This window comes from Phaethon aethereus, assembly GCF_964289735.1.
Source record: "Phaethon aethereus genome assembly, chromosome: 8".
Taxonomy (NCBI): Eukaryota; Metazoa; Chordata; class Aves; order Phaethontiformes; family Phaethontidae; genus Phaethon; species Phaethon aethereus.
The window spans coordinates 33,844,560-33,869,244 of record NC_138584.1 but is presented as its reverse complement, the minus strand read 5'-3'; the positions used below and the strand labels follow the sequence as shown (position 1 = coordinate 33,869,244).

The 24,685-nt window shown below is 39.2% G+C and overlaps 1 protein-coding gene across 1 annotated transcript; it reads right to left on the bottom strand.

Annotated features, from left to right (window-relative positions):
* Window positions 1-4,585: 4,585 nt before the first annotated feature.
* MIER1 (MIER1 transcriptional regulator) lies at window positions 4,586-24,226 on the bottom strand (the record flags this gene model as incomplete). The annotated part of the gene is made up of 11 exons (XM_082003008.1): window positions 4,586-4,911; window positions 5,780-5,919; window positions 7,611-7,738; window positions 8,264-8,358; window positions 9,691-9,772; window positions 10,339-10,490; window positions 13,650-13,722; window positions 14,046-14,110; window positions 16,287-16,419; window positions 18,846-19,016; window positions 24,128-24,226. 11 exons carry the CDS (start codon window positions 24,224-24,226, stop codon window positions 4,586-4,588), a joined length of 1,464 nt encoding a protein of 487 aa, XP_081859134.1.
* Window positions 24,227-24,685: the final 459 nt, after the last annotated feature.

Genomic DNA, 24,685 nt, shown 5'->3' with positions numbered 1-24,685 from the left:
GGCGAAACTGCTTAACACTGAAGTTTTTATAACTGACCGAGAATTTCTGTAAGGGTGCTGGCAAAGCTGCCGCCTGCTCCAAAATCCCATCCCCGGAATCGTCTGGCCAGCTGTGCCGGGGCCCAGGTCTTCGCACCCAGGCTGCCCTTCAGTGAGGCTCCCCACTCCTGGAGAATTGGAAAAAATGAAAAAATTTCCCAGAGCTGCTCCCAGACCAGCTCTGGATGGAGTTACTGGTTCCCAGCAACCCAGCGGTGTTGGGGCTGGCAGACCCCAGTCCTGGGCTGCCCCTGGTCCCTGCAGCGTCCATCCGCTCTGGCGCGTGCCGTTAGTGGTGCCGTGCCGGACCAAAGCCCCATCCTCCGGCCAGGCTTGCGCATCTGTCTTGCTCACTTGAACAGAAATATTTGGAAATCACTTTTTGCCACGTTTGCTTTGTAACTTCACTGTGCTGAGGCATTTGCAGTCAGGATGTCGATTCTGTCAAAGTTGTGATATTTTTTTTTGTTTATTTTTTGAATCTACTGGTTAGATTTATTGTCCAAAAGGTAAAATATTTTTAAAGCTTATTTTGCTTGTAACCAGGCACACTTCAGTGCCAGGGTCTGGATGGTATTGTATACACTGGGAAAGCAGACAGAGTTCCTACAACAGTATTTTCTATGCTATTAATCGACTAAAATTTTTTCTATATAGAATCTATTTACAAAATGACCATTTTAGTGATTAAAAGGGTGACCTTTTTATTTGAATGTATGGCAGGCTTTATATGTCAGTCAGTGATGATTGATAGCAAAAAATGATTCTATGTGCCTATGTATTTTTGTACTGGCTTCAAATAAACCAATGCCCTTCCCTCCTCCTGCCTCGCCTGCTCTTGCCTTCTGCCCGGAGCGACAAGAGAAGACTGGAGACGATGAAGCTGCAGAGGCCCAAAAAAACAGGGTGCAGCTGGGCTCCCCCACTGTCATCCCTTCTGGTATGTGTGGAGAGAGAGGGGGAGGGAGGGCTGTTCGGTTTTCAGCTTTAGAAATTCTTTTGAGGAGGGAAAAGATCCCAAGAGGAAAAAAACCCACAACCCGACCCCCCTAGTGTTTTGCTAAACCTCATGCCTGGCGCTCGGGGGCTTGCTGGGAGGGACTTACCAAGCCTCAGGCTAAGAAATAAAAATTACCTTTTTATTCAGTTGTAACCCTGGTCCTGGCTGCCCTCGGAGGCAGCACCACGCTTGCTCGCTTCGCCGTCCTCCTTTATGTGCTGCTGCCTTTACATTAAAGCGTGCAGGATGCCCGCTTCTCCCCGGGCTGACCCACGGCCCCTCCAGCAGCTCTGGTCTGTGCCTGCCCTGGGAAAGCGTTCCAGGAGAAGGGTGCGAGAGCATCCCTGTGTTAGGGGAATGAAAGAAACGGTTCAGCGTTTAGTCAGGGAAGGGTGTTTTGTTCCTGTGGTTTATCCCCGCAGCAGTAACGGAGTCACAACCACACTGCTACAACAGGAGGGGATTGTCGCATCCTCTGGAAGCAGAAGTACTCTACCTGCTGTTTTGACCAAAAAAACTCAGGAATTTTTTTATGCAGACAGTATGTTTACAAAAATATTTTAATAAGCTTTTTCAGAATTGCAGACAGGGAGCAGGGATAAGAGAAGGGAATTACTAACAGTGCAAAATTACTATGTGTGGAAAAATGTATAGAACTAATGTGTAAAGTCTGTGTGTGTGTGTGGTTGGTTGCTTTCTTAATATCACACTGAATCCTTTAAGAAAGCCCGGCAAGGATTTATTCTGTTGAACTGGATTCTCGGTTCAGGCTGAGATCTTAAAGCACTTCATGAATCCAGGACCCTCCAGCTGAACCCAGCACAGCAGTGCTTGAAAAACAGACCCAGCTTGTGGTCTTTTCAACGCAGTTTGGAAACACGTTCAAACACTTCTGGGCTCCAAACTGTACTGAAGGTTTTTTAAATGAAACCAAGGTTACTATATTTCTAGAATTTTAAATAGCTTTAGTAGTGCAATGACTTATCAAGTTATAGTGGCTGCATTTTGAAGAACATGAACAAAGTATTGTATAAAACACCAGAATAACAAAATGTAAATTATACTTAAATATTCTTAAAGTCTAGCTGAGCGTTACATATTTGTTGATTACGGAATGTCAGGTCCCTTCTACGTATCACCAAAAAAAGGTAAGATAAAAAACAAAGCAACATTCCTGAAAATATACAGGAATGTATTTCACACACAAGCCTGAGACAATTTACTTATAAACTTGCCTATAGATTTTTGGAAGTATTTCCAACTTGCAAACAAAAATGCATAAAAATAAAACTGAAAATAGGACTCTAGTTGCAAAGACTCTTAGAAGCACTGCACTACCCTCAGTCTGAAACCGTCTCAAGACCATCTTTGATATAAGGCTGTAATACTTTGGGTTTCCATTAATAAACCGGATTGTAAAGTTAACAGCAATCTCTTACTAAAGCACTCAATTAATTGATTAAAGCAGGCTGTACGTTAACAAACCTTACCGATGCACCTCTCCACGTAAACCGCTGTCTAATTCTAGGCAGATGTCAACCTTCTCCGCACGTCAGCTGAACGAGTCAGCACGGATCCTTCACAACATGTCTGGGAACAGCAGGTCAACACACGCCCGTAACTCACCATGGTGATGGAGCCAGGCCCCATCCAGAAGATTTGGCTCATTCATGACCATAAAGTCCAAGTACACGTAGTTGAAGAAGAAAACAAAACAAAACAAACAAAACCCTTAGCAGTTGGGGTTTTTTAGGTTGATACATTAGTTTCAAACCACAGGACCGTACATTTAAAATTGGAATCATAAAGACTCATAAACTTTAAGCAAAAATAACCAATTAAAAATTAACAGCACACCTGTAAGCCACCAGAGGAGGAGGTAAGACTATAAATTATACAAATGAACAATTTTTCCTATTTTTAATACAGTAGATGTGTAGCTGTGGCTTAAAAAAAAAGAAAAAAACCCAAAACACCGGTATTAAAAATCTCTCTATTTCATGGATGTAAACCCTACCTTCAACAACCGTCAAATTATGCTAGTGGGATGGTGAGCATCACCCCCTCTACACGCACTTATAAAGAATTTTCGTTTCCCTCACTTTAATCTTAAGTATCCATACCTATTCTCACTCCTTGCACAGGTGAATCCCTATATACTGACTGTATATATGTGTATACACTGTACCAAGTACGTGTATGTGGTGTTTCTGCTCCCACTGAAAGACCAACCCATGTAAGGTCTGCTAGTTCTCAGAAATTCAAGGTCAGGCACCAAGTCGCCAGCTGCACGTCCACTTCTAACCTGTACAGCCAGCCGCGCTTGAGCCATTTCCTACCCGTCCTCTGCTCAGTGAAACAGGGAAGGTGACAGATAGTCTGGAAATAAACCGATGGATAATCTTAACACCTGATCTCGGCAAACAAGTTTGAGTAAACTTAAGCATTTGGCTGACGTGAAATTTATCTGAGCTCAGAATAAAATGAGAACACGTGTAACGAAAGCAAGAAAATGTGTGCAACACAAGCATCAGGCTTAAAAAATTCTTAGCATCACTATTTGCCACAAAACAGGAGTAAGAAAAATCATGTTTTCAAAATCAAATGACTTCTAACCATTCTTGATGTTAATTGTTTACTGTTTTCTGAGAAGAAAATAACATGTTGGTGACTAATAAGCATTTTTTAAGTCAATTGGTTTGGTCTGGGGTTTTTTTGTTGGGTTTTTTTTTTTTTAGAAAAGACTTCAGCAAAATAAAACGAAGCTGACATTAGACTCAGGATATCAATTCTCTCATAAAAGTTTACCAACTGTACAAGTTAAGAAAATTATACAAGCTTTTGTTTTAAGAAAGGACAGTTCAATCAAGACATAAGTACTGTAAAAATCTTTCAAAGGCTACAAAGAAATCTGGAAAAATACAGAATGTATTTCTTTAGCCCAGATAAAGAATATGGAAAGACATCATTGATGTCAACAATTTTACATATACAAACCTGACCTGGTTTATTTATTTACCTTTTAAAACTTCTATATATAAAAATAGTTGTGCTCATAACTTTCAGGATTCATAAGGGTTCCTTAACAATGGGATGACACTTTTCTCTTGCTAGCATGAGTGGAAGTCTCTGTGCCTACTCTGATGCGTGTCTTGGCATTCCGTATTTCACTTTAACTTCCTGCAACATTCGAACCAGCCCCCTGCTTCAAATAGGATGCTTTGTTCACTTGTACAATGCTTAAATGGTGCAATTACACACAGAAGTTTCTCTATGTGTTAGGCTGGGATTTGTTTCTCAAATATTTTTTAAGAGCCTTGGAGTTTCCAGAACTACAGTTGCCAGCTCTGAGAAAGGGAATATTCTCCTACTGCTTTTCAGCACTGAAAAAAACGAATAATCAGATCTTAGGAGCCACCTAGAAGGTATTAGAAAAAAATCTCAGCAGATTGTTTTACGGAACGGGATTTTGTAAGGTAACCCATCAACCCTGAAAATTTTAGACACCCAAAATTTACTCCAAGGAAGAAAATCAGCTCCCAGTATTCAGTCATCCAAAGTTTCTAGTTCTTCAAGCTTCCCATGAGAGTTTGCTTCTTGGAAGAACTCTGAAGAACCTGGACTCTCTTTTTCACTGCTGTTAATTCTTCTTCTTTTTAGAGGTCTTTCACTTTTTTCTTCAAAATCGTTTTCATTTCTTGAAGCTGAATGAGCAAGTTTTGGGTCAATGGAAAGGTTTTCAGGTTCATACCCATTTGTATCCAGATCCGTGTGAGGTGTTTTCTTGCCGCTGGTCGGTCCATTTACATGCAATCCTTCAATTTTTGCTTCATCTTTATTTGGTATCTCACCTGGCCCATTAGCAGACACCCCTGCGTTACAGAGACATACCGTAAGAAAGAGAATAGAAGTGTAAGCAGTAACAGAACAACCTGTGATAGGGCAATAAAGCAGAAGTCTAACTAGTCCCATTGAACTAAAAAGCCAGTATCATCCTCCCTACCTTCACTGCGTGATGAACGAGTGATATATTGGCATACAAATGACAGACCTATCACACTGGAGGTTATGGAAGGCCTTAAAAGCAACAGCACCCAAGAAAATGTCCTGGAATCCCATAACTGTACAAGCCGCGTGTGAACTGTCCTCACTCAAGCAGTTTCTGCAGCTTCCACCCGATTTTCACAATCTGATTCAGCCCCCAAGCTCCTTGCTCCTCTGGCTACTGCTTTCACTTCAGCTCCTTCAGAATGGCTGTCCCTTGCTTTTGAGGTTTTCTTCCTTCACGAGTGGCCGTGCCCTGGCTCTTCTCCCATTCCTAACTGCCCTTCAATGCCCCACGTCTGGTAAGGATAGCTAACGCTGCTCCTGAGCCAAGTACCAGAGAAGCACTAGTGTGCTGCCTGATAGCCCAGTTCCCATCTCAGTTGTTTTAAATATCCTGCACGGGACTCCTCACAAAGTTAGCACAACACTACACTGGCAGGGGGAAGGCAATGACAGATTGTTCACATTTAAAAGGAAAGTTCTAGTGGAGATTTATCTTCAGTATGTGACCACTGGCTAAATGCAAACGTAGCTTTTTTAAAAAACGTTTTGAACTTAAAGCTGCTAACACCTTGGAAAATATTTAAAACTAAAATGGACTTGTTTTTCGAGCGGCAAGCTAAACTTCTCATTTGGCTTGTCATCTGCGATGATCTGGCAACTCTGTTTAGGAGGGACAGGGCATGCACTTACCATTCTGATTACTGTTGCTGGTTGTGCTGTCTTCCCTCTCAGACTGGCTGGTGCTGCTGTTGGAAGTTGTAGGAGGAGGGGACGGAGCTCTACTGGAAGCAGCACTTTCACTCTCATCCAGGAGACGGTCCATATAATCTCTACACAACAGAAACAGCACATTCAGCATTGCCCTTGCTGTGTAAAGGATTGGTGTTATTTGTACAAAATATACATATACTGCAAGTGTGTCCAATTCACATTTTACATCTTCTGCAACACACAGGCTTATCTTGCAAAGTTAACGACATAACATCTCCTGTGTTAACTGGCCCATGTATAGTTTGACCATGGCAACTACATATTTCTTGACCATTCAGGGCAGCCAGCTTATATAAATTCAGCCTGTGCTTATGCTAAGTCCCATAAGATCATACACAAGCTGAAACTTCAATATGCTGTGATGTTGTGGACTGTGTTTTCAAGGTGCTGCTCTCAGGCAGGTTCATACTAAGCTCTTGCAATTTGCTGCGGCAGTGCGTTTTGTGCACATGCAACCTCAAAAGGGGTGAAGTTAAAAGCAAATGAAAACCTTTGGAGTTAAAGATAAGATGTTTCCATATCCGAAATCTATTACAGTCCTACAATTTAGGTCACTAATAGTAAATCTCTTATGAAAGGTTTAAACAAACAAAGCTGGTTGGTAAAGCCCTTGTACGTATGGTATTAGTCTGGATTAACTCCAGAAACAGTATATCCTCACACATAATTATTCTGGAAGTGATACTGCACCCTAAATTCCCACATCTATCTGCAAAAGCATTCGGGAATACACAAGTACAATCCTTAATGACACTTCTCCTGATCACCATATGCAGTCAACTGCAAAAGAATCAGAGAATGTTTTAAGTGATTAACAACCCAAAATGTCTACTAATTTGGGCAAAAATGGGGGGGGGGGTGGGGAAGAGATTGAAGAAGAGGAGGAGACAGACAGTCCCTGACAACTGGTTAAGAAAATCCCGCAGCTCTGGGTGCTTCTACAGAGAAGCTGCTTTACAAAGTAGCTTTACAAACAGTCTACAAAGCCACAGACGGCAACTCTTAATGTCACATGGCAAGTTCACTTCAGTGGTCCAACACACAGTTCTAAGATATTTAAAGAAACGATAATAGTAAAAAGAAGGATCAACAGAGAAGCCAGGAACAAAGAGGAAGAAAAAATAATAGTAAAAAGACTTGGAGAACGTCCGCGGAAAGAGTGGGATACTAAAATCATAGCATTGGAATGAAGGGCAGAAGAATATGTTGGCTCACTTGCTGAGATTTGAGGGAGGAAAACACACAGCTATGCACAGACATTTCCTTCTTTGCCTAGCACAGACGTGAATGGGGAGAGGAGCTATATGCACCCAAAAAAGCCCCAGTATAGGATACTGTGTTGGCCGGAATTGCTGCCAAACAATACATTTCCAGAGTATACTACAGTATGTACCACAAATCCCACCCGAAACTTGTGACTAACGCCTTTGTGTAAAACATATTTAAAGAAAAACAAGCATTTAAAAAATTCCACATATTTGCAGAAATGTTACATTTGTGAAACATTTAAACAGAAAACAAACTAAATTAAAAAGCTGTTCAATGCAAATTGTTTGCCTTATTCCAAATAAATGTATTTTAGGAACTACATTACACGCACTAGTAAGCTTTTCTTACACCTGGGCTGTTTTCCTGCTGCAAATTGGGACTATGGAATCCCTAGGTTGTCATACCATTTCAGATTAGAGCAGTATAAAATAGAGATTTAGATCCAACACGTAAAAGCACATAAAAATAATGCACATCTTACGTTACACCAGGATGAAGATTGTATTTCTTCTTTCCAAATCGGGTCTGCTGCGCAAAGAAATCATAACGCTCTGATTTCTTCCACATGTAATAAAATGCTACACACTCACCAACTGATCTTGTTCGTACCTAGGAAATATGTGCCATGCAAATTTTGATGAATTTAAATACATTTTTGGCAAAAACTACCATTTAAATCAAAAGGTGTGAAATGCAAAGTCAATGCTTCTTTATACAACATAGGAAATAGTGGAAACGATTGACACAAAATTTCAGAGACCCAAAAACTGCCAAGTTTCATAGTGTTTCTAAGAATACTGAAGATATCATGAAGTGCTGCAAGCAAGAGCTTCAGCAGAAATATTCAAGCCTGTCTCACCAGTCTATTAAAGACCAGAATAAGGCTCTAGGGATGCAGATCTTCCCATATGTATGCACAGCAGGATTTTTGCACTTTCCTGAACTTAGTGTTCATAGCCATATTTACAGAGGATTCTGGACTTTGACAAACCAATTTTATTACATATGTGTAGTAAAAATTAAAAGTAGTAAATATGGTAATTTGTGAAGGAAATTGAGGAGACTAATTTATTTACAACTACATTACTTAAAAAAAAAAAAAAAGTGAGAACTACACTTAAAATCAGTGTTTACCTTATTTGCCTGAATCACGTGAAAATCCTTGCCATAGACTTTCAGTCCTTGTTCAAAGTTCCTACATTCTTCTTCTGTCCAAACGGATAATTCTTCTACAGCAAGGAAATGCAATAAAGAAAATACTTAACAAAAAAAAGCATATGGACAATAAAAGAGAACTTAAGTGACAGAAAACATATGTGGTATTCGAGTTTCTTACACCATCTGCTGACTAAATGAGAACCACCTCCGGAAATTTCACTTTCCAGTACAAAAATGAAAATTCTCCCTTCTAATGAGTAGGTGGGAAACTTCGCTGCCTTAAGCAGCTAGTCGTAGGGACTGTTTTAAATGTCCGTAACTCCAGCCCTGCCGCATGGGGGAAATAACTAGGCAGCAGAAAGAGGAAGAAGGTCTTAGAAACTTGGTCTGACCATCCTGCCCCCAGAACCACAGGAAGCAGGTATCCTTCAAGCCAGGACACAGCACGAAGGAGTTCACACTATGGACTCAAACTGATTGCTGGTATTTGGAAGAAGCAAGGGAAAAGGAATGAGGAACAGCATCTTCTTCGCTGCTGGCAAGAGCCAGCAGTGAGGCTATTAGGTAGAAAAAGAGACTGTGCTGCTCATGCTATTGGGTGGGAAATCTTGGCCCCACTGAAGCCAGAATAAACCCCTAATAACTTTCAGGCCACACTTCTAAGAACTTAATATAATTTGGCCTTATTGATTCTTAAGGTCACGAATAAATAAGGATTAAAACAGTGGGAGAACAAACTAATCTTCTCTACTTGATCATTCTTGTCTTGTGATTTGCACAGTAAACTCTGGAGAGGCTACATGTTTGAAAGCAGAACCAACAGATCAATGTGCAAGGAAAATAACTTGCGCCGTCTCTTAGTTTCTTGTTCCTTTGAGTATAAAGATCAATACCAAAACAGGAAATGCTTAAGGCTCCAAAAGCATCTTCGAGGCCAAGGCCTTTTTAGCGTTGTACTTTTTAAAAATAAAAGATTTAGATGCTCATTCTCCTTCATTTAGAATTGTGAGTTATTTCATTTTATGTTTGTTCCGTTAACTTTGATGACTGAAAAGGTCTAGAAGAAAAAAGAATAAAACGCCCAAGAAATGCACAACTCAGCTGCTAAGAAGTAATTTTAAATTTTAGCTTCTTATTAAAGTCACAGATACAAATATCAAGCTCTACAGACAGGAAGTTAGTTTACATGCCCTCTTTGAGCATGTACCTGTTTATACTACATCTGCTAATTTCATTCTCTCAGAGAGCGAGACGAGATTCACTGAAGGTTGCATTTAAATGGGCGCTGATATTTAAGGCTTACAGGCAGTCTAGCTCAGTCTGCTGACAGCAAACCTCAATACCTGTGTAACAAATAAAATGAGGGTTCAACAGCATAAACTCAACTTTCAGTGTATGCTCACCTCTGGCTGCTTTTACGTTAAATCTCAGCCTTCGTAATGATTCTTCAGTATCAAAATTGCACTTAACCAGTTCATACAAAGCCTGGAAAGATGAAAAGACACACATTTAACATTCTAGATACCACTCAATTTATGTTGTGCCACAGAAGCATACTTAGTAAATCACCAATACCTATTAAGAAAACTCTTTGAATGACTGTAATATAATTTAAGAGAGTACAAAAACATATTTCCTCTGTTTAAATTTCCAAATCTTTAACTACATAACCAAGTATATATGTCCAGGTAAAGTATTTTAACATTTTCATCCACTGCATGCATTTGTAAAGTTGATGGGGTTTTTTTGCATGAAGAAAAATATAAGTATGCACTCACATAGCTTAAAAAAAAAAAATCTGTAACTGAAAGAGCAGAACCCATTCATACACAATCATTTCTATCTAAAACAGTGCACTGATACATCAAGCAAAGTTAGGCCTAACTTAACAGTTTAATATTTGTTGAGAGGAAGAAACCCCATGACTTTTCTACTTCTGCATGGAATAATAAAGCTGTTTCAAAAGCAATTTTAATTCTTAGGAGTAAAATAAAATAAAGAGATATTAATGCTGCAATATTAAACTACAAACCCTAATTATTCCTATATACCTGCTCATTGTCTTTAATATGTGATCCTTCTGGAATTGCATCTAGGCCTTTCTCATCACCTGTACGCCTTGACGCTTCATTTAGGAACTCGATCACCTTATCTTCTGGTAAGAAGTCAGGATTCCACAGCAGCTGGTCATCATTTTCATACACTGAATTAATCACAGGAAAAAGAAAAACAAGCTAAAACACAATATACAAGTTGATTCTCTCTTATAAAGCTAGTGATTATGAAACCCTGGAAGGTCTTTAGGGCACCAACATTAATCCAGAAGACACACAAGGACAGGTAAAAGATAGTCTCACAAATGCAGTGATCCAAATGACTAGGATAATATACCTTGTATTGCCTTCAAATCTCTGGCATAATCAGTACTCCAGATTTGAGGACCCATTTATGAAACTCCACTTTCCCTGTCCTCCTCCTGAAGCCACTGAAATCACACGGTAGCAGAACTGCCTGACACCATCCAGCGTGCCTTTCCCCTAAGCAGCACAGTTTTGCTGATGGCAGTCAGCAGACACAGAAAACTATTTCAGAAACTAACTATATATCTGTTTTCTTGCAAAATTATTAGGATCAGTCATGTAATACCAAAAAGCACACCACCAAAAATGGTGCTAAAAACCACTACCAGGTAGCTGGACCACTAAATATAGAAGTCTCAGCTAAGATGGCTGGCAAAAGCCAGCAACACGGTCCACTACTTCTCCAGGGAGGATGACACCCTGATGCCAGACATTCTGAAGTCAAACAGCTCCTGAAAGGAAACTTTGCTAAGACCTTCCTACTACTTCCAAGAAATACTTCCTAAACCAAAATATTCAGGTAAAGATAGCTTAATTTTAATACTACCAAATCTCTACTGTTTTTTCAGAGCTTTCGCATGAGCTTTCAGACCAGGGAGGCCATAGTAAATCAAAATTAATGGGAGGAACATAGCCAAATGATATATCCTCTGAATTATCTCTCATTTTTATTCTGAGGAACCTACAAGCTTTACAAGATTAAAATACTAGTACAGCAAAATAAAGTAAAATTCAGGTTATTAAAAAACAGAATCAGGAAAGTATCCAGACCTTGCTTATGTCTCAGCCCTCAGTGAAAGATAAACTTACAAAAACCACCAAGAAAGTAACTTCAACATTGATTCCATTAGCTCGGTGAGCACCTTCGACCTTAACTCAACAAGAGAAAGAAGGAATGAACACTTGGTCAGCACAGGAAGGGAAGATACGGTAGCGTTCTGTGCAGGTGGAAAGGTCAGAGTAGCAGCTAGGTGCATCTCCACTTGAAAAAAAAAATATTTTTCACATGAAAGTAGACAAAAGCTAGTCCTTATCTGATGTTTGGTTGCTCATTTAAGAAAAAGATTCTAGGTATCTTGGGATACAAAATCCAGCAGAAGCAACAACTCTTTTCAGGAGATAACTGATAATTGTTTCTCAGCCACTCTTATGGATGAAAGCGAAGTACACTGCAATGTTCATGAACGACAGCAGTCAGGAGGTCCCAAAGCAGCTTCAGCACCTTTCAGTTTTCAGAGCTATCCTTTGATTTTCAAGTCCAAGCCTTCTAAAAACATGTATTTTAATATTGTAGATTTTTTGTAACCTGAAGTTGTTTAGTAGCAGCTGATTTGGTCTCCAGGCGTACTTCTTGGAGCGCCAGTCCACTGTAATTAGCTTAATAGATTAGATTATTACATGGATGTTCTTTCCTCACAACAGCATGTCAGGACACATTCTGAAAAGCAATGTGGTTATTCTTAAGAGTTCTAGCATTTTTGTGCTTTTGCTTATGGGACTGGATATGAAAGGACTAGCCTTCTTAATGTTTGGGAATTCTACAACTAGAATTTCCCCTTCATTAGAGAACAACTAAGATGGTGTGATATGTACATGAAAGTACTAAATACATAGTCTCAGACATTTGTTTTTTAACTTTTTAAGCTTCATTAATATACCAGTTGGAGTCCTGTCAAAGATTGCATCCAAAACACAGCAGAAAGGAAAGAAGTGGCAGAAGATATAAAACCCCACTGGTATATAAAACTAGAATTGCCCGAACTTTTCCCCTTGATGGTTTTTGCCCATGACGTAGGTTCTCTGTTCTGGAAAGAGTAGTGCGCAAGACTATGAAAAACTGTTTTATTTAGGTTACTGCAATGCACAAAGCAGCTATATCTTTTTTATTATTGGAGGGCAGAAGCCATTTAGAGCTGAGTAAATACCAGGAAAAGCAGGTGACTGACCAGTAAAGCATAATTTACTGCATCTCAGGCAAATACAGACAGACAGAAGCAGGAAAGCGTGCAAAGAGCAACAACTTCACAGATAAAACACAGCTGTTTTCTAATTTGCCATTTTCTGTTTTTAATGGAAGCTCCTGACTTCTTATGTAGTTTTAAATGACATTCTCTTCAGCCTCTCTGGCTATGAAGTCCAGAGCTGACAGAATGTGTCAGCTTCAGCGTGAGCCTGCTCTAAGTCAATAGCAGGACTGATGCTCTTTTTAGACAGTTTCTAGCTAGACCGGGCTACAGCGTAGCTCCTGCAACCTGGAGCTCGAAGCAAGACAACTGCTACTACTTGAGTTTATATTCGCATTCTAGGAAAGCACTGAGCTTTGTGCTGGTTAGTTTAAAAACTAACTTATATAAAACTACTAAAGCCGCAGTCTCAAACCGACCTGCAGTGTAAACAAATTCTTAGCAAAGGGCTGAACAAGCAGGAAAATCTGCTGCTTCTAAGGTCACAGCCAGGTTTAAACTGGGTCTACCTTCCCTGACTTGATTATATTGATAGCATGCAGCCAAAGGCTCTGGTTGCGAGGAAGTAAAAAGTTCCTGGAAAAAAAACCCCAAAAGTAGAACAAGAGGATCTTTAATACTGTTTGAAGAGTTACAAAACGTGAAAATCAAAGCCGCTGGTACCATTTTTCCTCTTTTAATGTGTTAATCCAATTCCAGCAACACAATTTCTTTATTATCTATTTTGTTTTACATAAACTAAATATACTAGGTGAAGAGGTTAACATAAGCTACATGGAAAGCTTGTGTACATTACCAAATTAGAATACAAGGGTTCAACAGGCAATAGGCCAGCAATATAATCTTTCTTTTCCCCTTCCAAGACTCAGGCTCTGATGGTGAAGTACAGGATGAACTCTAGTTTGAGATGATGGTTCTGTTTTTCACTTGAAGCCACTCTTCTTTTGCAAGGCACATGACATCAACCAAATCTTTTATTTCTCTCCATTAGAAAATAATCTCAAACATAATGATAATGGTAATAGTGCTAACTCTCACCTTTTTCATTCTCCTTGTATTTGCATATGCCAGCTGGAATTTCAGCTTGAAACATAGATCCTACCATGATTTCCTGTTTTGAAATAAAAGGAACAAGAAGTTAAGCAACCACAGCCATGATGTTCTTTGTTAGCAAACAAGAGAATGATGACATCTTTTTTTACCCCTTAAAACTTTCCTTGATCAAAATCTGAAAATACAGTTAACAGGCACTATACGGAAATAGATTTTCGACTACTTGGGGAGGTCTTTAACACTTCTTACTATCAAAACTCTTATATTTATGGGGAAAAACTGGAGACGATTTGGGTGATCTATAGAGCTCAGAGTTACTAGGTAACAGATCAACTCATTATTCATGAAATACAGGCTTTTTTAACAGCACTTTCTATGTACCTTTTTCCAGTCTTCTGAGGGAATATAATCTTCATCTTCTTCAGATTCCTCTTCTATTTCACTATCTACAAGAAATTGTTCAAACATTTACACAAAATGAGCTATGATGGGGTCCGTGTATGCCAACGCCAGCCTCCAGCAAAGCAGGCTGAGCGAGGGGCCCTGGGACATCACAGCCGGCTCCTGGGAGCACTGCAGAGGGTGACAGGGGCACGTGAGCCCAGCCTCTCCGCACACCAGCCTCCAGCCGCACACCATCCCTGCTCTGCCTCACTGCCACCTTACCTAACGCCACGTAAGTGCAAGTGGCAGTTTTGGTGACAATACGGAATGTTTCAGTATTGTCAACTTTAAAAAATGACCCACCCAATGTTCACATTTAGAATGGATTCAGATACACAACAGGTTCTGCAAGGTTAAGGCACAAATTAATACATCCGTAAATTTTACTACTACCTAACTAAAATTTGCTTTCCGTCACCCAGCTTTGAAGCAGTTGACATGATCCACATCCAGATTTACTACAAACAGTTATTTCCTGAAAGTATTTTTCTGTGGATGTTCAGCATCCACATGTGGGTTTCAATACCATTTTCAATGAGCTCCTAGCTTAGTTACTGCTGTTCTTTTTCCCTTACAGCAGCTGTCACTGAAGTTAAGGTAGTCTAAAGCACAAGGTGCAAGAAATCTGGAAGTGTGCTTTTCTCAGTCTTAGTGGGATTTAATAGGCTTGGATGCACAGCAGCATTTAAAATAGATTAGTTCAGATAAGGACTGACAAAAATTTTAAGCTCTTTATGATATAGGTTAGTTGCCTTTCACAATGTACTGAAAGCAACTGCAGTATCAGGTTTATGTACAGCATGTGACAATATCAGCACTAAAATTATCTGTATGTTAACTTACATTCTATACACAGCTGAACATTGTAAAAAAACCCCAAAACCTAATGCAATCCTCCTGCATTATGTTAATGTTATGTTTAAAAAATAGAGTTCATTTAGGATATGTGCAATCCTCTATGCAGCTAAACGCTGAGGTTACTTGGCACTTTTGGATTAAAATAAACTACAGATTAGAACATGGCATTTCTACAATGTCACGGCTAGTAAGTATCAAGTATAGGGTATCATAAGGAACCTCTGCTTTAACTTTTGTTTGTTAAAACATAGAACAGTAGGAATTTAAACAGCAGTCACAGTCACTTCCATCAAAGAAAGGTAAAATATCTGTTGTCCAAATGGCCCTTCTGATAGTCCAATACTAAAAGGTTCAGATCCCATTAAGTAAGATTGCCACAGAAATGAGAGCTGACTAAAGGGACAGCTACATAACACTAGCTCAACAGTCTCAAATGGATGCGAAACCAAGTTTTAAACAAAACAAGAGAGAAAATAATCAGTCCACAATGCAGGTATCAAATATGGAATTCTTGAACCAAGTCTTCTTCATCGTTATCTCCCCCTTCATTATTTCAGGTTTAACAATCTATTGGCCTTTTTCAGATGTCATTGCTTTTGTTTTCTGTGTTAGCGATCTTGAAGAAAACTGGGGCTCTATTTCTAGTGATTTTCAGTTTTTACTTTCTCCTTTAGTTGGACTCTCACTTTCTTTGAATGAGTACATAAACTGGTGTCACTGGGCCTTGTCATGATAATCACGCACTGCGCACCCATTACCTAGTTGGAACAGTTCATTTCCTACTTGCAAATATTTTTACCTATGTCCTTAGTATGAACTGGCAGCTGAAACTACGATGGTAAGGTACTACCATACGAAACAAGTCATTTACCCCACCTGGATTCCACGTACAATAAAATTTTTCTGAAGGGCACATCCACACAAACCAGTTTGCAGAATCATACACTGGACTGTTACCACACTCGGAGTAGTGTCATGAAAGGAATTACACTGTCTTGAGAGCCTGCTGTTTCAAAACTGTAGAAACTGAATTTTTTCCACAAAGGTAATCCTTTCTTTAAAGGAGAATATCTACTGTCCGTATAGAGGGTCTCTTATCTGCAGAGAAGATTCAGCATTCAGCTAAAAACAGGACTCTTTTGTTGCCTATTATTTTGAGCATATGGATAATCAAAAGCAGTGTTATGGAGGAGAACAAACAAATGTTTATAGGTATCAACATGCGTATTTCAGAAGCAGAATACTATGTTAACTCAAGCATTTCTTAACCAAAGGTCAATCATATTGAGATTACCGTGCTTAGTACTAAACCGCACATACTTGTATCAAAATATTTACATCGACGAGGGCGAATTATCTCCTGTGGATCTTGAGAAGCAACAGATGGTGCTGGGTCGTCATTAGATGACTGTGTCTCATCTTCCTGACCAGACGAATCTTTTATGGTCTCCTCCTTAAATATAAAAAAGCGAACAGGAGATCAGCTATCCCTTGTGTGTGACAACCACTATTTTGGCAATATTTTTTCCAAAATTGTCAGTATATCAAACCCAAATATATTTTATCTGACTTGAAATGACTGTATAGATTGTGGTCTGTCCAGACTGAGCCACAACAAATGTGTAAACTCAATATATTATTTATTGACCAGGTTTTTAAGCAGATCAATTTAGCACTCGGACTCTAACATACAAATCAGAAATATGAACCACAATTAAATATCACACCTAGTTTTTTTTAAGCAGTCAAGCAAATCCTTGAGGTTTTAATTTAATTTCATTTAACTTTAAATTTTACTTAGGTCTTTAAAACCCTTCCTTATGAATTTTAGATTAAAAAGGGGAGGAATTGTTTACTGGCTATATTTTTTCAATCCAATGGAAATGGTACCTTCCATAAAAAATAATGTCAAGAGTGTGCTTCAACTCCACAGGAATAGCATATCAGTAGACTCGAGTACGTACATTGAGTCATTAAAAGACCAAAAATTAGAACAAGTTGCTTTATTAGAAGATAAACCACAACTACGGGAATTATTACAATTAAGGAAAATTAAAATTAGAAAGGTTAAAAATATATCAGTGTTTTCTATTTCAATGCACGTTCCCAATATATTTTATGTGTTTTATGACTACTTTGTAAGCACTCACACTTGCTAGTTCTAACACAGAAGCATGAGGCACAGCACATGTTTACGTGTACCTTTACCAGCAACCCGAGTATTATCACATGTGCAGCTTAAAGCAGATTAAAAATAGAAAACAGCTAAGTGCAGTATAGCTAAATAAGCTGTAGAAAGATGAGCACTTGCAGAGAAAGCTTGAATGATTTATAAAATTATTCCACCCCCACAGATGCATTTTACTGCCTCTCTGCTAAGAGCACGCAAGCATTTCAGAAGCCTCATTCTTGTACCCCGAGGCAAACAATCCTAACAGGTTAGCTAGCTCTCTTTGTGCCCAGTCCTCCCCACCACCTTTGTTCCAACCCTATCAAAACTGGGGTAGAGTAGGCGAACACTTACATTCAATTCAGCCACAGTGCCAAGCCTGCAATTAGGCTAAGCCATTGGCTGTGTTTACAGTGCCAGGCTGCGAACCCTCACTGCTGCCGGGCAGCAATGCACTTGCTCCTGCAGCACGCTACAAAGTGTTAGTGCCCTACAGAGGGACAAAGCTGACTCCTCTTTCCACTGACAGCAGCCGCAGGCATTGAGATTTTATCCATTTAAAAGAAAAGACAGGCAGTATTTTAAATCAGCTAGTAATGGAGCTGGAGAACTACAGAGGCGGCCATGAGAACACAGAAGATGGAGGTTGTGTCAGGAAGTAATTAAGAAGCAAGGACACAAGAAGAAAGTGAGACTTCAGGAACACCATCATGCACAACAAAATAAAGCACTTCTGTGTCTTGTTTTAATTTTGCATGCTTCATGTTATGTAAACTTCTCCCCCTCTCCAGCTTCTTGAACCTTTTGGGACGTATCTTTCTTTTTGAAGTATTCAACCCATACAAAGAGCAACCTTTTACAGCATCTGTCAAGGGAGTTTGTAAATCCTAAGAACTTCATTTTCTGAATCAGATATATCATTCCTCATCTCTGTGTTGCATTCTAGAGATTCTGAAATGGGTAAGATATCAAAGAAGAAAATGCACCCTTTTTAAAGCCAGATTAGGTAATGCAACTTCCATTAATGCCTAAGCTTTTTTGTTACTGGCAATACAAAGGGTTTCATATTTTAATGGAATTCAGGACGCAACTCTGAATGCCACCAGTAATGGGGAAGTTACAGCTGGGCCCATGACAGGACAGGATTGTTACAAATATGTATGACATACACAAGTAGAAAAGGCTCTTCTAAAAGCAGAAAGTTTATTTTAAGAGAACACAGAACACGATTTTAAAGATGCTAAGTTCAAAACTATACATTCTGCAAAGATATTTGAAGCATTAGATTCCGTTAGCAATTTAAGGACAACCAGGGCTGCCAGGCTGAAAAAATACAATTTAAAATGCTAAAGCTAGAAAATTTGCAGCCATCTCCAATAGTCAGAGACACACTTAATTCAATTCCACAATTCACTGTCCAGTTTCAGTAGATCAGCTTTTCATCTTAAGACAAGTATTCAGCTATGATGCTGTATGTATACATGCACCCTAATTTGCCGCAGCAACAGTTTGGAATGATAGAGATGACATTAAGAGCAATGAAGAGAAATGCAGATGGCTAATTAAGAATAAACATTAGAGTTCAGTACACAAAGCATCTGAAATCAGCTGTATTATGAATTACTTCTGCCATGATCTGGCATCTTAAGTGGTTGTCTAGTACAGAAAAGCTATATGAAAATCAGTTTCAAATTAGTGTAAACACTTACTTTGTTTTCACCACCACTACAGCCACTGTTGTCATCATTATCAACATCATCATCATCTTCTCCCTCTTCCTCCTCCTCTTCATCATCTTCATCATCATCATCTTCTTGGAGTGGAATGGTACCATCATAGCCGTAACGGCTAAGTAGCTCCTGGATTGGCATATCACTTTCCTGATAAACATCCAAACAAAGTTGGAGATGTTAACAAAAATATTTCACATCCCACATCTGCTCTACAGCTTAAAGGTGTGCATTTTAAACATAACAGCAAAAACAGACAGATGATGATCAGGTGTACTAGGAATGGCCACTCCACAATGAATGGACAGTCAAAATTAGAAGTTTCGACTCCTAAGAAAAATATGGGGTGTTACGCAGTGGAACTATTTCCTAATCCTTTATAAATTTACAGCAGACCTCGCATACCACCAATCTCTCAAAGGTGCCATAAAACTCATTAAAAGGGCACCAAAGGGCTGTATACCCCACCCCTCCCTTGGTATTTGTCTACTACTATTTGGCCAAAACACAAGCACTGTGATGTGGCAGGTTATGTCTGGTTACACCATACCGCTGCAGTACGCAGAGTGAACACAGTCCTTTTATGTATATATATATGTATATATATAGGTATTCCCTTGCAGGCAGGAACTTGTCCTAGTGCAAGGCAGTCATTTTTGCAATGTCTCCAACAATTCAGCAGAATAAGGACCAGAACTTGCAGTACCTGGCTTGAACATGGAGTTTAACCTTCATTCAGGGAGTTGCACTACAGAGACAGTTCTACATAGTTCTGCAACCCTGGCTTTGAATACACAGTTACACCAAAACCACACCTCTCCGTCTGTCTGTGCCTCTCCCCTTTCTGGGCAAAACAAAAAATAAGGTATTGGATGGGAGTAAGGGGTGACCTTATATTCAGGATCACGTGATATCCAGGTAAAGATAGCAGTAATGTTTACAGATTCATATACTTTCAAGCAAGTTGTCTACAAAACCATCCACAGTTGGAAGCAAATCTGCTAAATTACATGCAATTTAAAAATCTTTATATTTAGAATGCTGGTCCACTCTGAAGAAACATTGCAAATGATACAGTCGGTTCTCAAATTTAGTGGCTCCCAAACTGTTATCAATTGCATTCACTTTATTAATAAAAAATGATTAATTGACGGATCTGCAAATTACTTTATTACTTTCAACACCTCAGTATCCAGCCTTCAGGGGCAGTATATGGCATCTCTAACGAGATTTTTCAGAGCAGAAACTTCCAGAGAGCATTCTAAAATGATCTCTCTCACATGAACAAATCCTTTATTATTTAGAGGTGTCTGCCTGCTCTAAATATTTCTTCTTAGTATGTAATGTACATCTCAGCCAATAATCAGATTTTTTTAGTTATCAGCTGACTTTAGACTTCCTCCAGTGAACTGCTTTCCGAAGGGCCTTCACCGATCAACACATGTCTAGGTGCTGGAAACATACTAACAATACCAACTACAAAAGGCAAGTGTAGTTAGTTCTGCTGTATAAAAGTCAGAGTAACACAGCGGTTATCAGTACTCGTTGCCTGTGTATTTTATTGCATTGAATTTTATTTTACTTCAAAGAACTAAGCCATTCTACCACATACCGGTCTACTCTTTGGTTAAGCTATATACACAGTAGATGCAGACCATATGGACCTAACCGTCCTTACCTTCCCTCTTGACTTCTTGGTCCCTATCGTATCATTTTACGGAAAGAACTCTTTGAAGTGGGGAATTAATATTTTACTGACACAGACAACACGACAGGACTGTGATCTTAATTAAAACCTGACAGTACAGCTATCAGAAAAATCCTATTCATAATTATCCAAATAAATGTTCTCTGGTACATTGTGGAAAGCAATATACTTTCATTAAGCGCTCCTCACCACTATCCCATTTGTAGACACAGGCTGAGAATTAAAAAGACCTTTTACTACTATTTGTAAGCATGTGTGAACAATGTAACAGGAATACTACTATATGTTACCTAGGAAAGGGGTATTGTATTTACAACATTTTTCTTAGGTAGAGCCTCTTAGCTTCAGATAGTCCATTACATTTCAAAAAGCCCCAAGGGTCAGCAACACTCCAAGATAAAACACAAATCATGATTTCTGTGTTGTTTCAGGATATTGCAAAAACAGGAAAGGTTAAGAAAGTAACAAGTCTTATCAAAGACATAGAAATTTCTTATGTGGAAGACGTTTAATAACAAATGAATTATAACTCCTGTGTCTGGAGCAGAGGTAAGTGGGAGGGACTGATATAACAGAGAACTGTATCATAAGCAGTGCAGAGAAGGTAAATATAAATGACTGTACACTCTGTAATTGCAGAGCTCAGGCACAACCACCGAAATGAAAACAGAACAGGTCTGAAAAACCAAACGTGTTTCTCACACTAAATGAACTGCACAGCACTGCCATGTGCCTCATGGACACCAAGTTTACAGAGGTTAAAAATAAAATGGACAAATCCACAGAGGGAGGAAAAATAAGACTGACAGGCATTACAGACAAAGAGACAACATGCCTGAACTGCACCCTGCTAGAGGCTGGAAGAGTATTTGAGAGAAACACTGCATGCTTCCATGTATGGTTCTCTCATGTAAAGACAAGAGGACGCCGGTACATAACCCTAAGAAAACCCAAGAGCCCTCCCTGAAAAGGGGGACCCCAAAAGGAGAACCAAGTGATTATATGGAACAACAAATGCAAAAAGGAAGGGAGTCAAAAACTTAAAAATCTGTAAGTAATGCAGGGAGGCACCACACACAGCACTCTGGCAATGCTCACCACTTTCTAGAGGCACCCAGGAAGCCAACACACACCACCCAGCAGTGCTCTGCCCACAGAACAGACAGGGCAGCACAGTGGTGAAGAACTTGGCCTCACACTCGTCAAATCCTCCATGTCACTCTGCCTCCAGCTGATGCTTTGTACAGTCAGCTTAGCTAAGAATAGGAGGAAGTTGAGTTTCTGCAACTTGCTGGGGCCTGGTTATTTACTATTTCCAAGATGAATGCAGTTTCCTACTACCAAAACTACACTGCCAAGTTTGCCATGTTTTGGAAAACTGCAGTGTCAGCATATGCCCAGGACGCCCAGAGATGTGCCTCATCCCAGGCACACCTTCCTGAGCACTCTCTCTCCAGCTGCTGAAGAAGGAATACCGGTTAGCCAGGACTTTGGTTACATCTGGTATAGATGCTCCTACGTACAAAAACAGTACTACTGAACACATGCCTGGATGTGGTCAAGGATAGTCTGCTGCACCACCTTGCTAATAGCTTTCCTGCCCAAGAAAAACTCTTACCTTTCAAGAAATATCACTGAGAACCACCAAATCTAATACTCCTGATGCCCTTCAGGTACTGCTCTGCTCGCAGGGAACTGTATTTTTTCCTGTACTACAGCAGCATAGAGGGCAACTTCAGGTCTCCAGACACAGATATGCTACTGCCATTTAGACAAAAATGTATACATGGCAGTAGCATATGCAGGATGCTGCTCAACCTCAGGTACTAACACGTTACAGGTTCATCAGAGTTTCAACCAAAGCGTAGAAAAGATTCGTACCCTAGAGGAAGGCGTAATTTTCATGACAGTCAGGAGTGAAACCATTAAGGTTGAAAAATGCTTTTGCAAAACCTGACTGCCACCTCATTTCTGAAGGAGCTGAACTAGTAAATCAGGCACATTCACAGCCTGGGGGAAATCTGAAGTAACACATGTAAATATTGGGGGAAAGAAAAAGACAGGATACCACTTGTCTTGACAATAGTTTTGAGATTTAGATTGCCTATCATCCATGACTAAAAAAGAGGTAAAAGTAAGCCTTGATGTGCGGCCTGCTATGCCACAACTAAAAGTAGTCACAAGACTCTAGCAAGATCCTGGCATGGAAGCATCTGAAACTCAGTAAAAGCCTGACCTGCAATACGTGTACTAACTGACCATAAGATTCTCTGCCAGTCCGCAGAAGCCTCCTGCAGAGAAAAGTAGCACATAGAGCAACATGAATCTACGTTATACCACGTGGCTCACGGTCCTGATCACAAAAGAGCTGACACATGGAGAAACTACGAACTTGCAGCCCCGACAACCAAGGTATGAGGGAATAAACTGGCTGCTGAGATACAGTTATAAACACAGCATTGTAATGTGGTGATAGAGTTACACAACCAGATGTCGACTCTTCACAAAATAGGAGAGGGCAAAAACTTATGTTCAACTTAAAAACCACATGACATACATGTGGAGATTAATTTCTCATTTAAACTAGATGAAGCACATTTAGATTCACAAACTATTTATTTATCTCTACGTTTACCATGTAATATCAAACCTGAAATTACCAGAAAGAAATTATCATTTACACCCGAAATGTAGTTTAAATGCACTAAATTAATTTAAAGTCATATTGGCATAATCACTTATACTAAATAGGATTTGTACATCCAATACGCATCTGAGAATCATTAATGATCTGTCTGGAAGCCATTTCAGCCAATGAGGCCACAGACAGTATCTAAATTACTTTGCATTTATAATGAACCTAGTTTGTAATTTAAGAATATTACTCCTGCCCAAGAAGTAATTTAAGACAATATATTAAGTGACAGCATAACCTCAAAATGCCAAATAAATCTTATATGCAATTATTTCAGAAGATACACATTTTAAGATGTATTTATCACTATTAACAGTAATTGTGAGCTCTGATCCCAGCCCTGCTGACAACTCTTTGCTTTGAGCCAATCATTTCATCTGCATCTCCATTTCCTCTACCTTAAAAATGAAGATACTGCTATATGCTCCACTGAAGTATTATACAAATGTTTGTATAAAAATGCAAAAGAAGTGCAAAATTATGGGATTTAAAAAAAAAAATCAAAATCTATATGCACTAATCAAGTGCTTTAGGAAATAACAACACAAGTTTAGTCAGAGCGTATTTTAACTTATATTAGCTCTAAAATACAAATCCTATACCAGCACATATATGCAAAAAGAAACTAAACAAGCACAGTGTTATACATTATTAAGTATTTATGTACCAATTCCTTTTCCCAAGTTTTAAGAACTGCAAATTCAATTTAGCCCCTTTTGTCCAATCTATATTATTTGTCTGTTAGTGTTTTAGGGGTGTTTTTTTCCAAAATTCAAAATATACGGGGAAAAACCTGCATACGTTTTGTGTGAGACTGTGGGCTGTGGTTATGTTTTACGACTACTTAAGGCTACCTACCCTGTTAAGATCCTCTATTTCAGAACTGAAGTTTGTTTCTCCTTCCATCATTTCCTCCTCTTCTAATGTCCGTTCATCATCAAAGTCATGCACCAGCATATCAGCTGATGGATCAAACTCATGGTCATCAGATGTTGCTGAACCTCCTAATAGAAAACATTTTAAAGAATGTTTTAAGTTAGATCATGGCCTCACAGAGCTTAGTTTTTTATTTTGGTGACATTTTAATACTCAAATTATGCTGAGAAATTAAAATATCTTCAAAACACCTCAATCATTTATCTTGGGGAAAGCCAATCTCATTATTCAGAGGACACTGAAAGCTGTCCTTTGGGTGGTAAGAGATAATGGAAAAAAGAACCAGGAGATACTGTTTAACCAGCCAGTTCTCAAAGTATTATATACCTGGACATTGGGTTCCTAGTTAAATGTTTGTAAAATGTTCCGTTTTTGGAGACTTAATTCCTAAATAATGATAAACCTGTCTGAATCAAGAGTTCTACTGGGAGCAGAAATACTCATAAACTCAGGGCAGTTGTTTCCTTGATACTTTGCAAG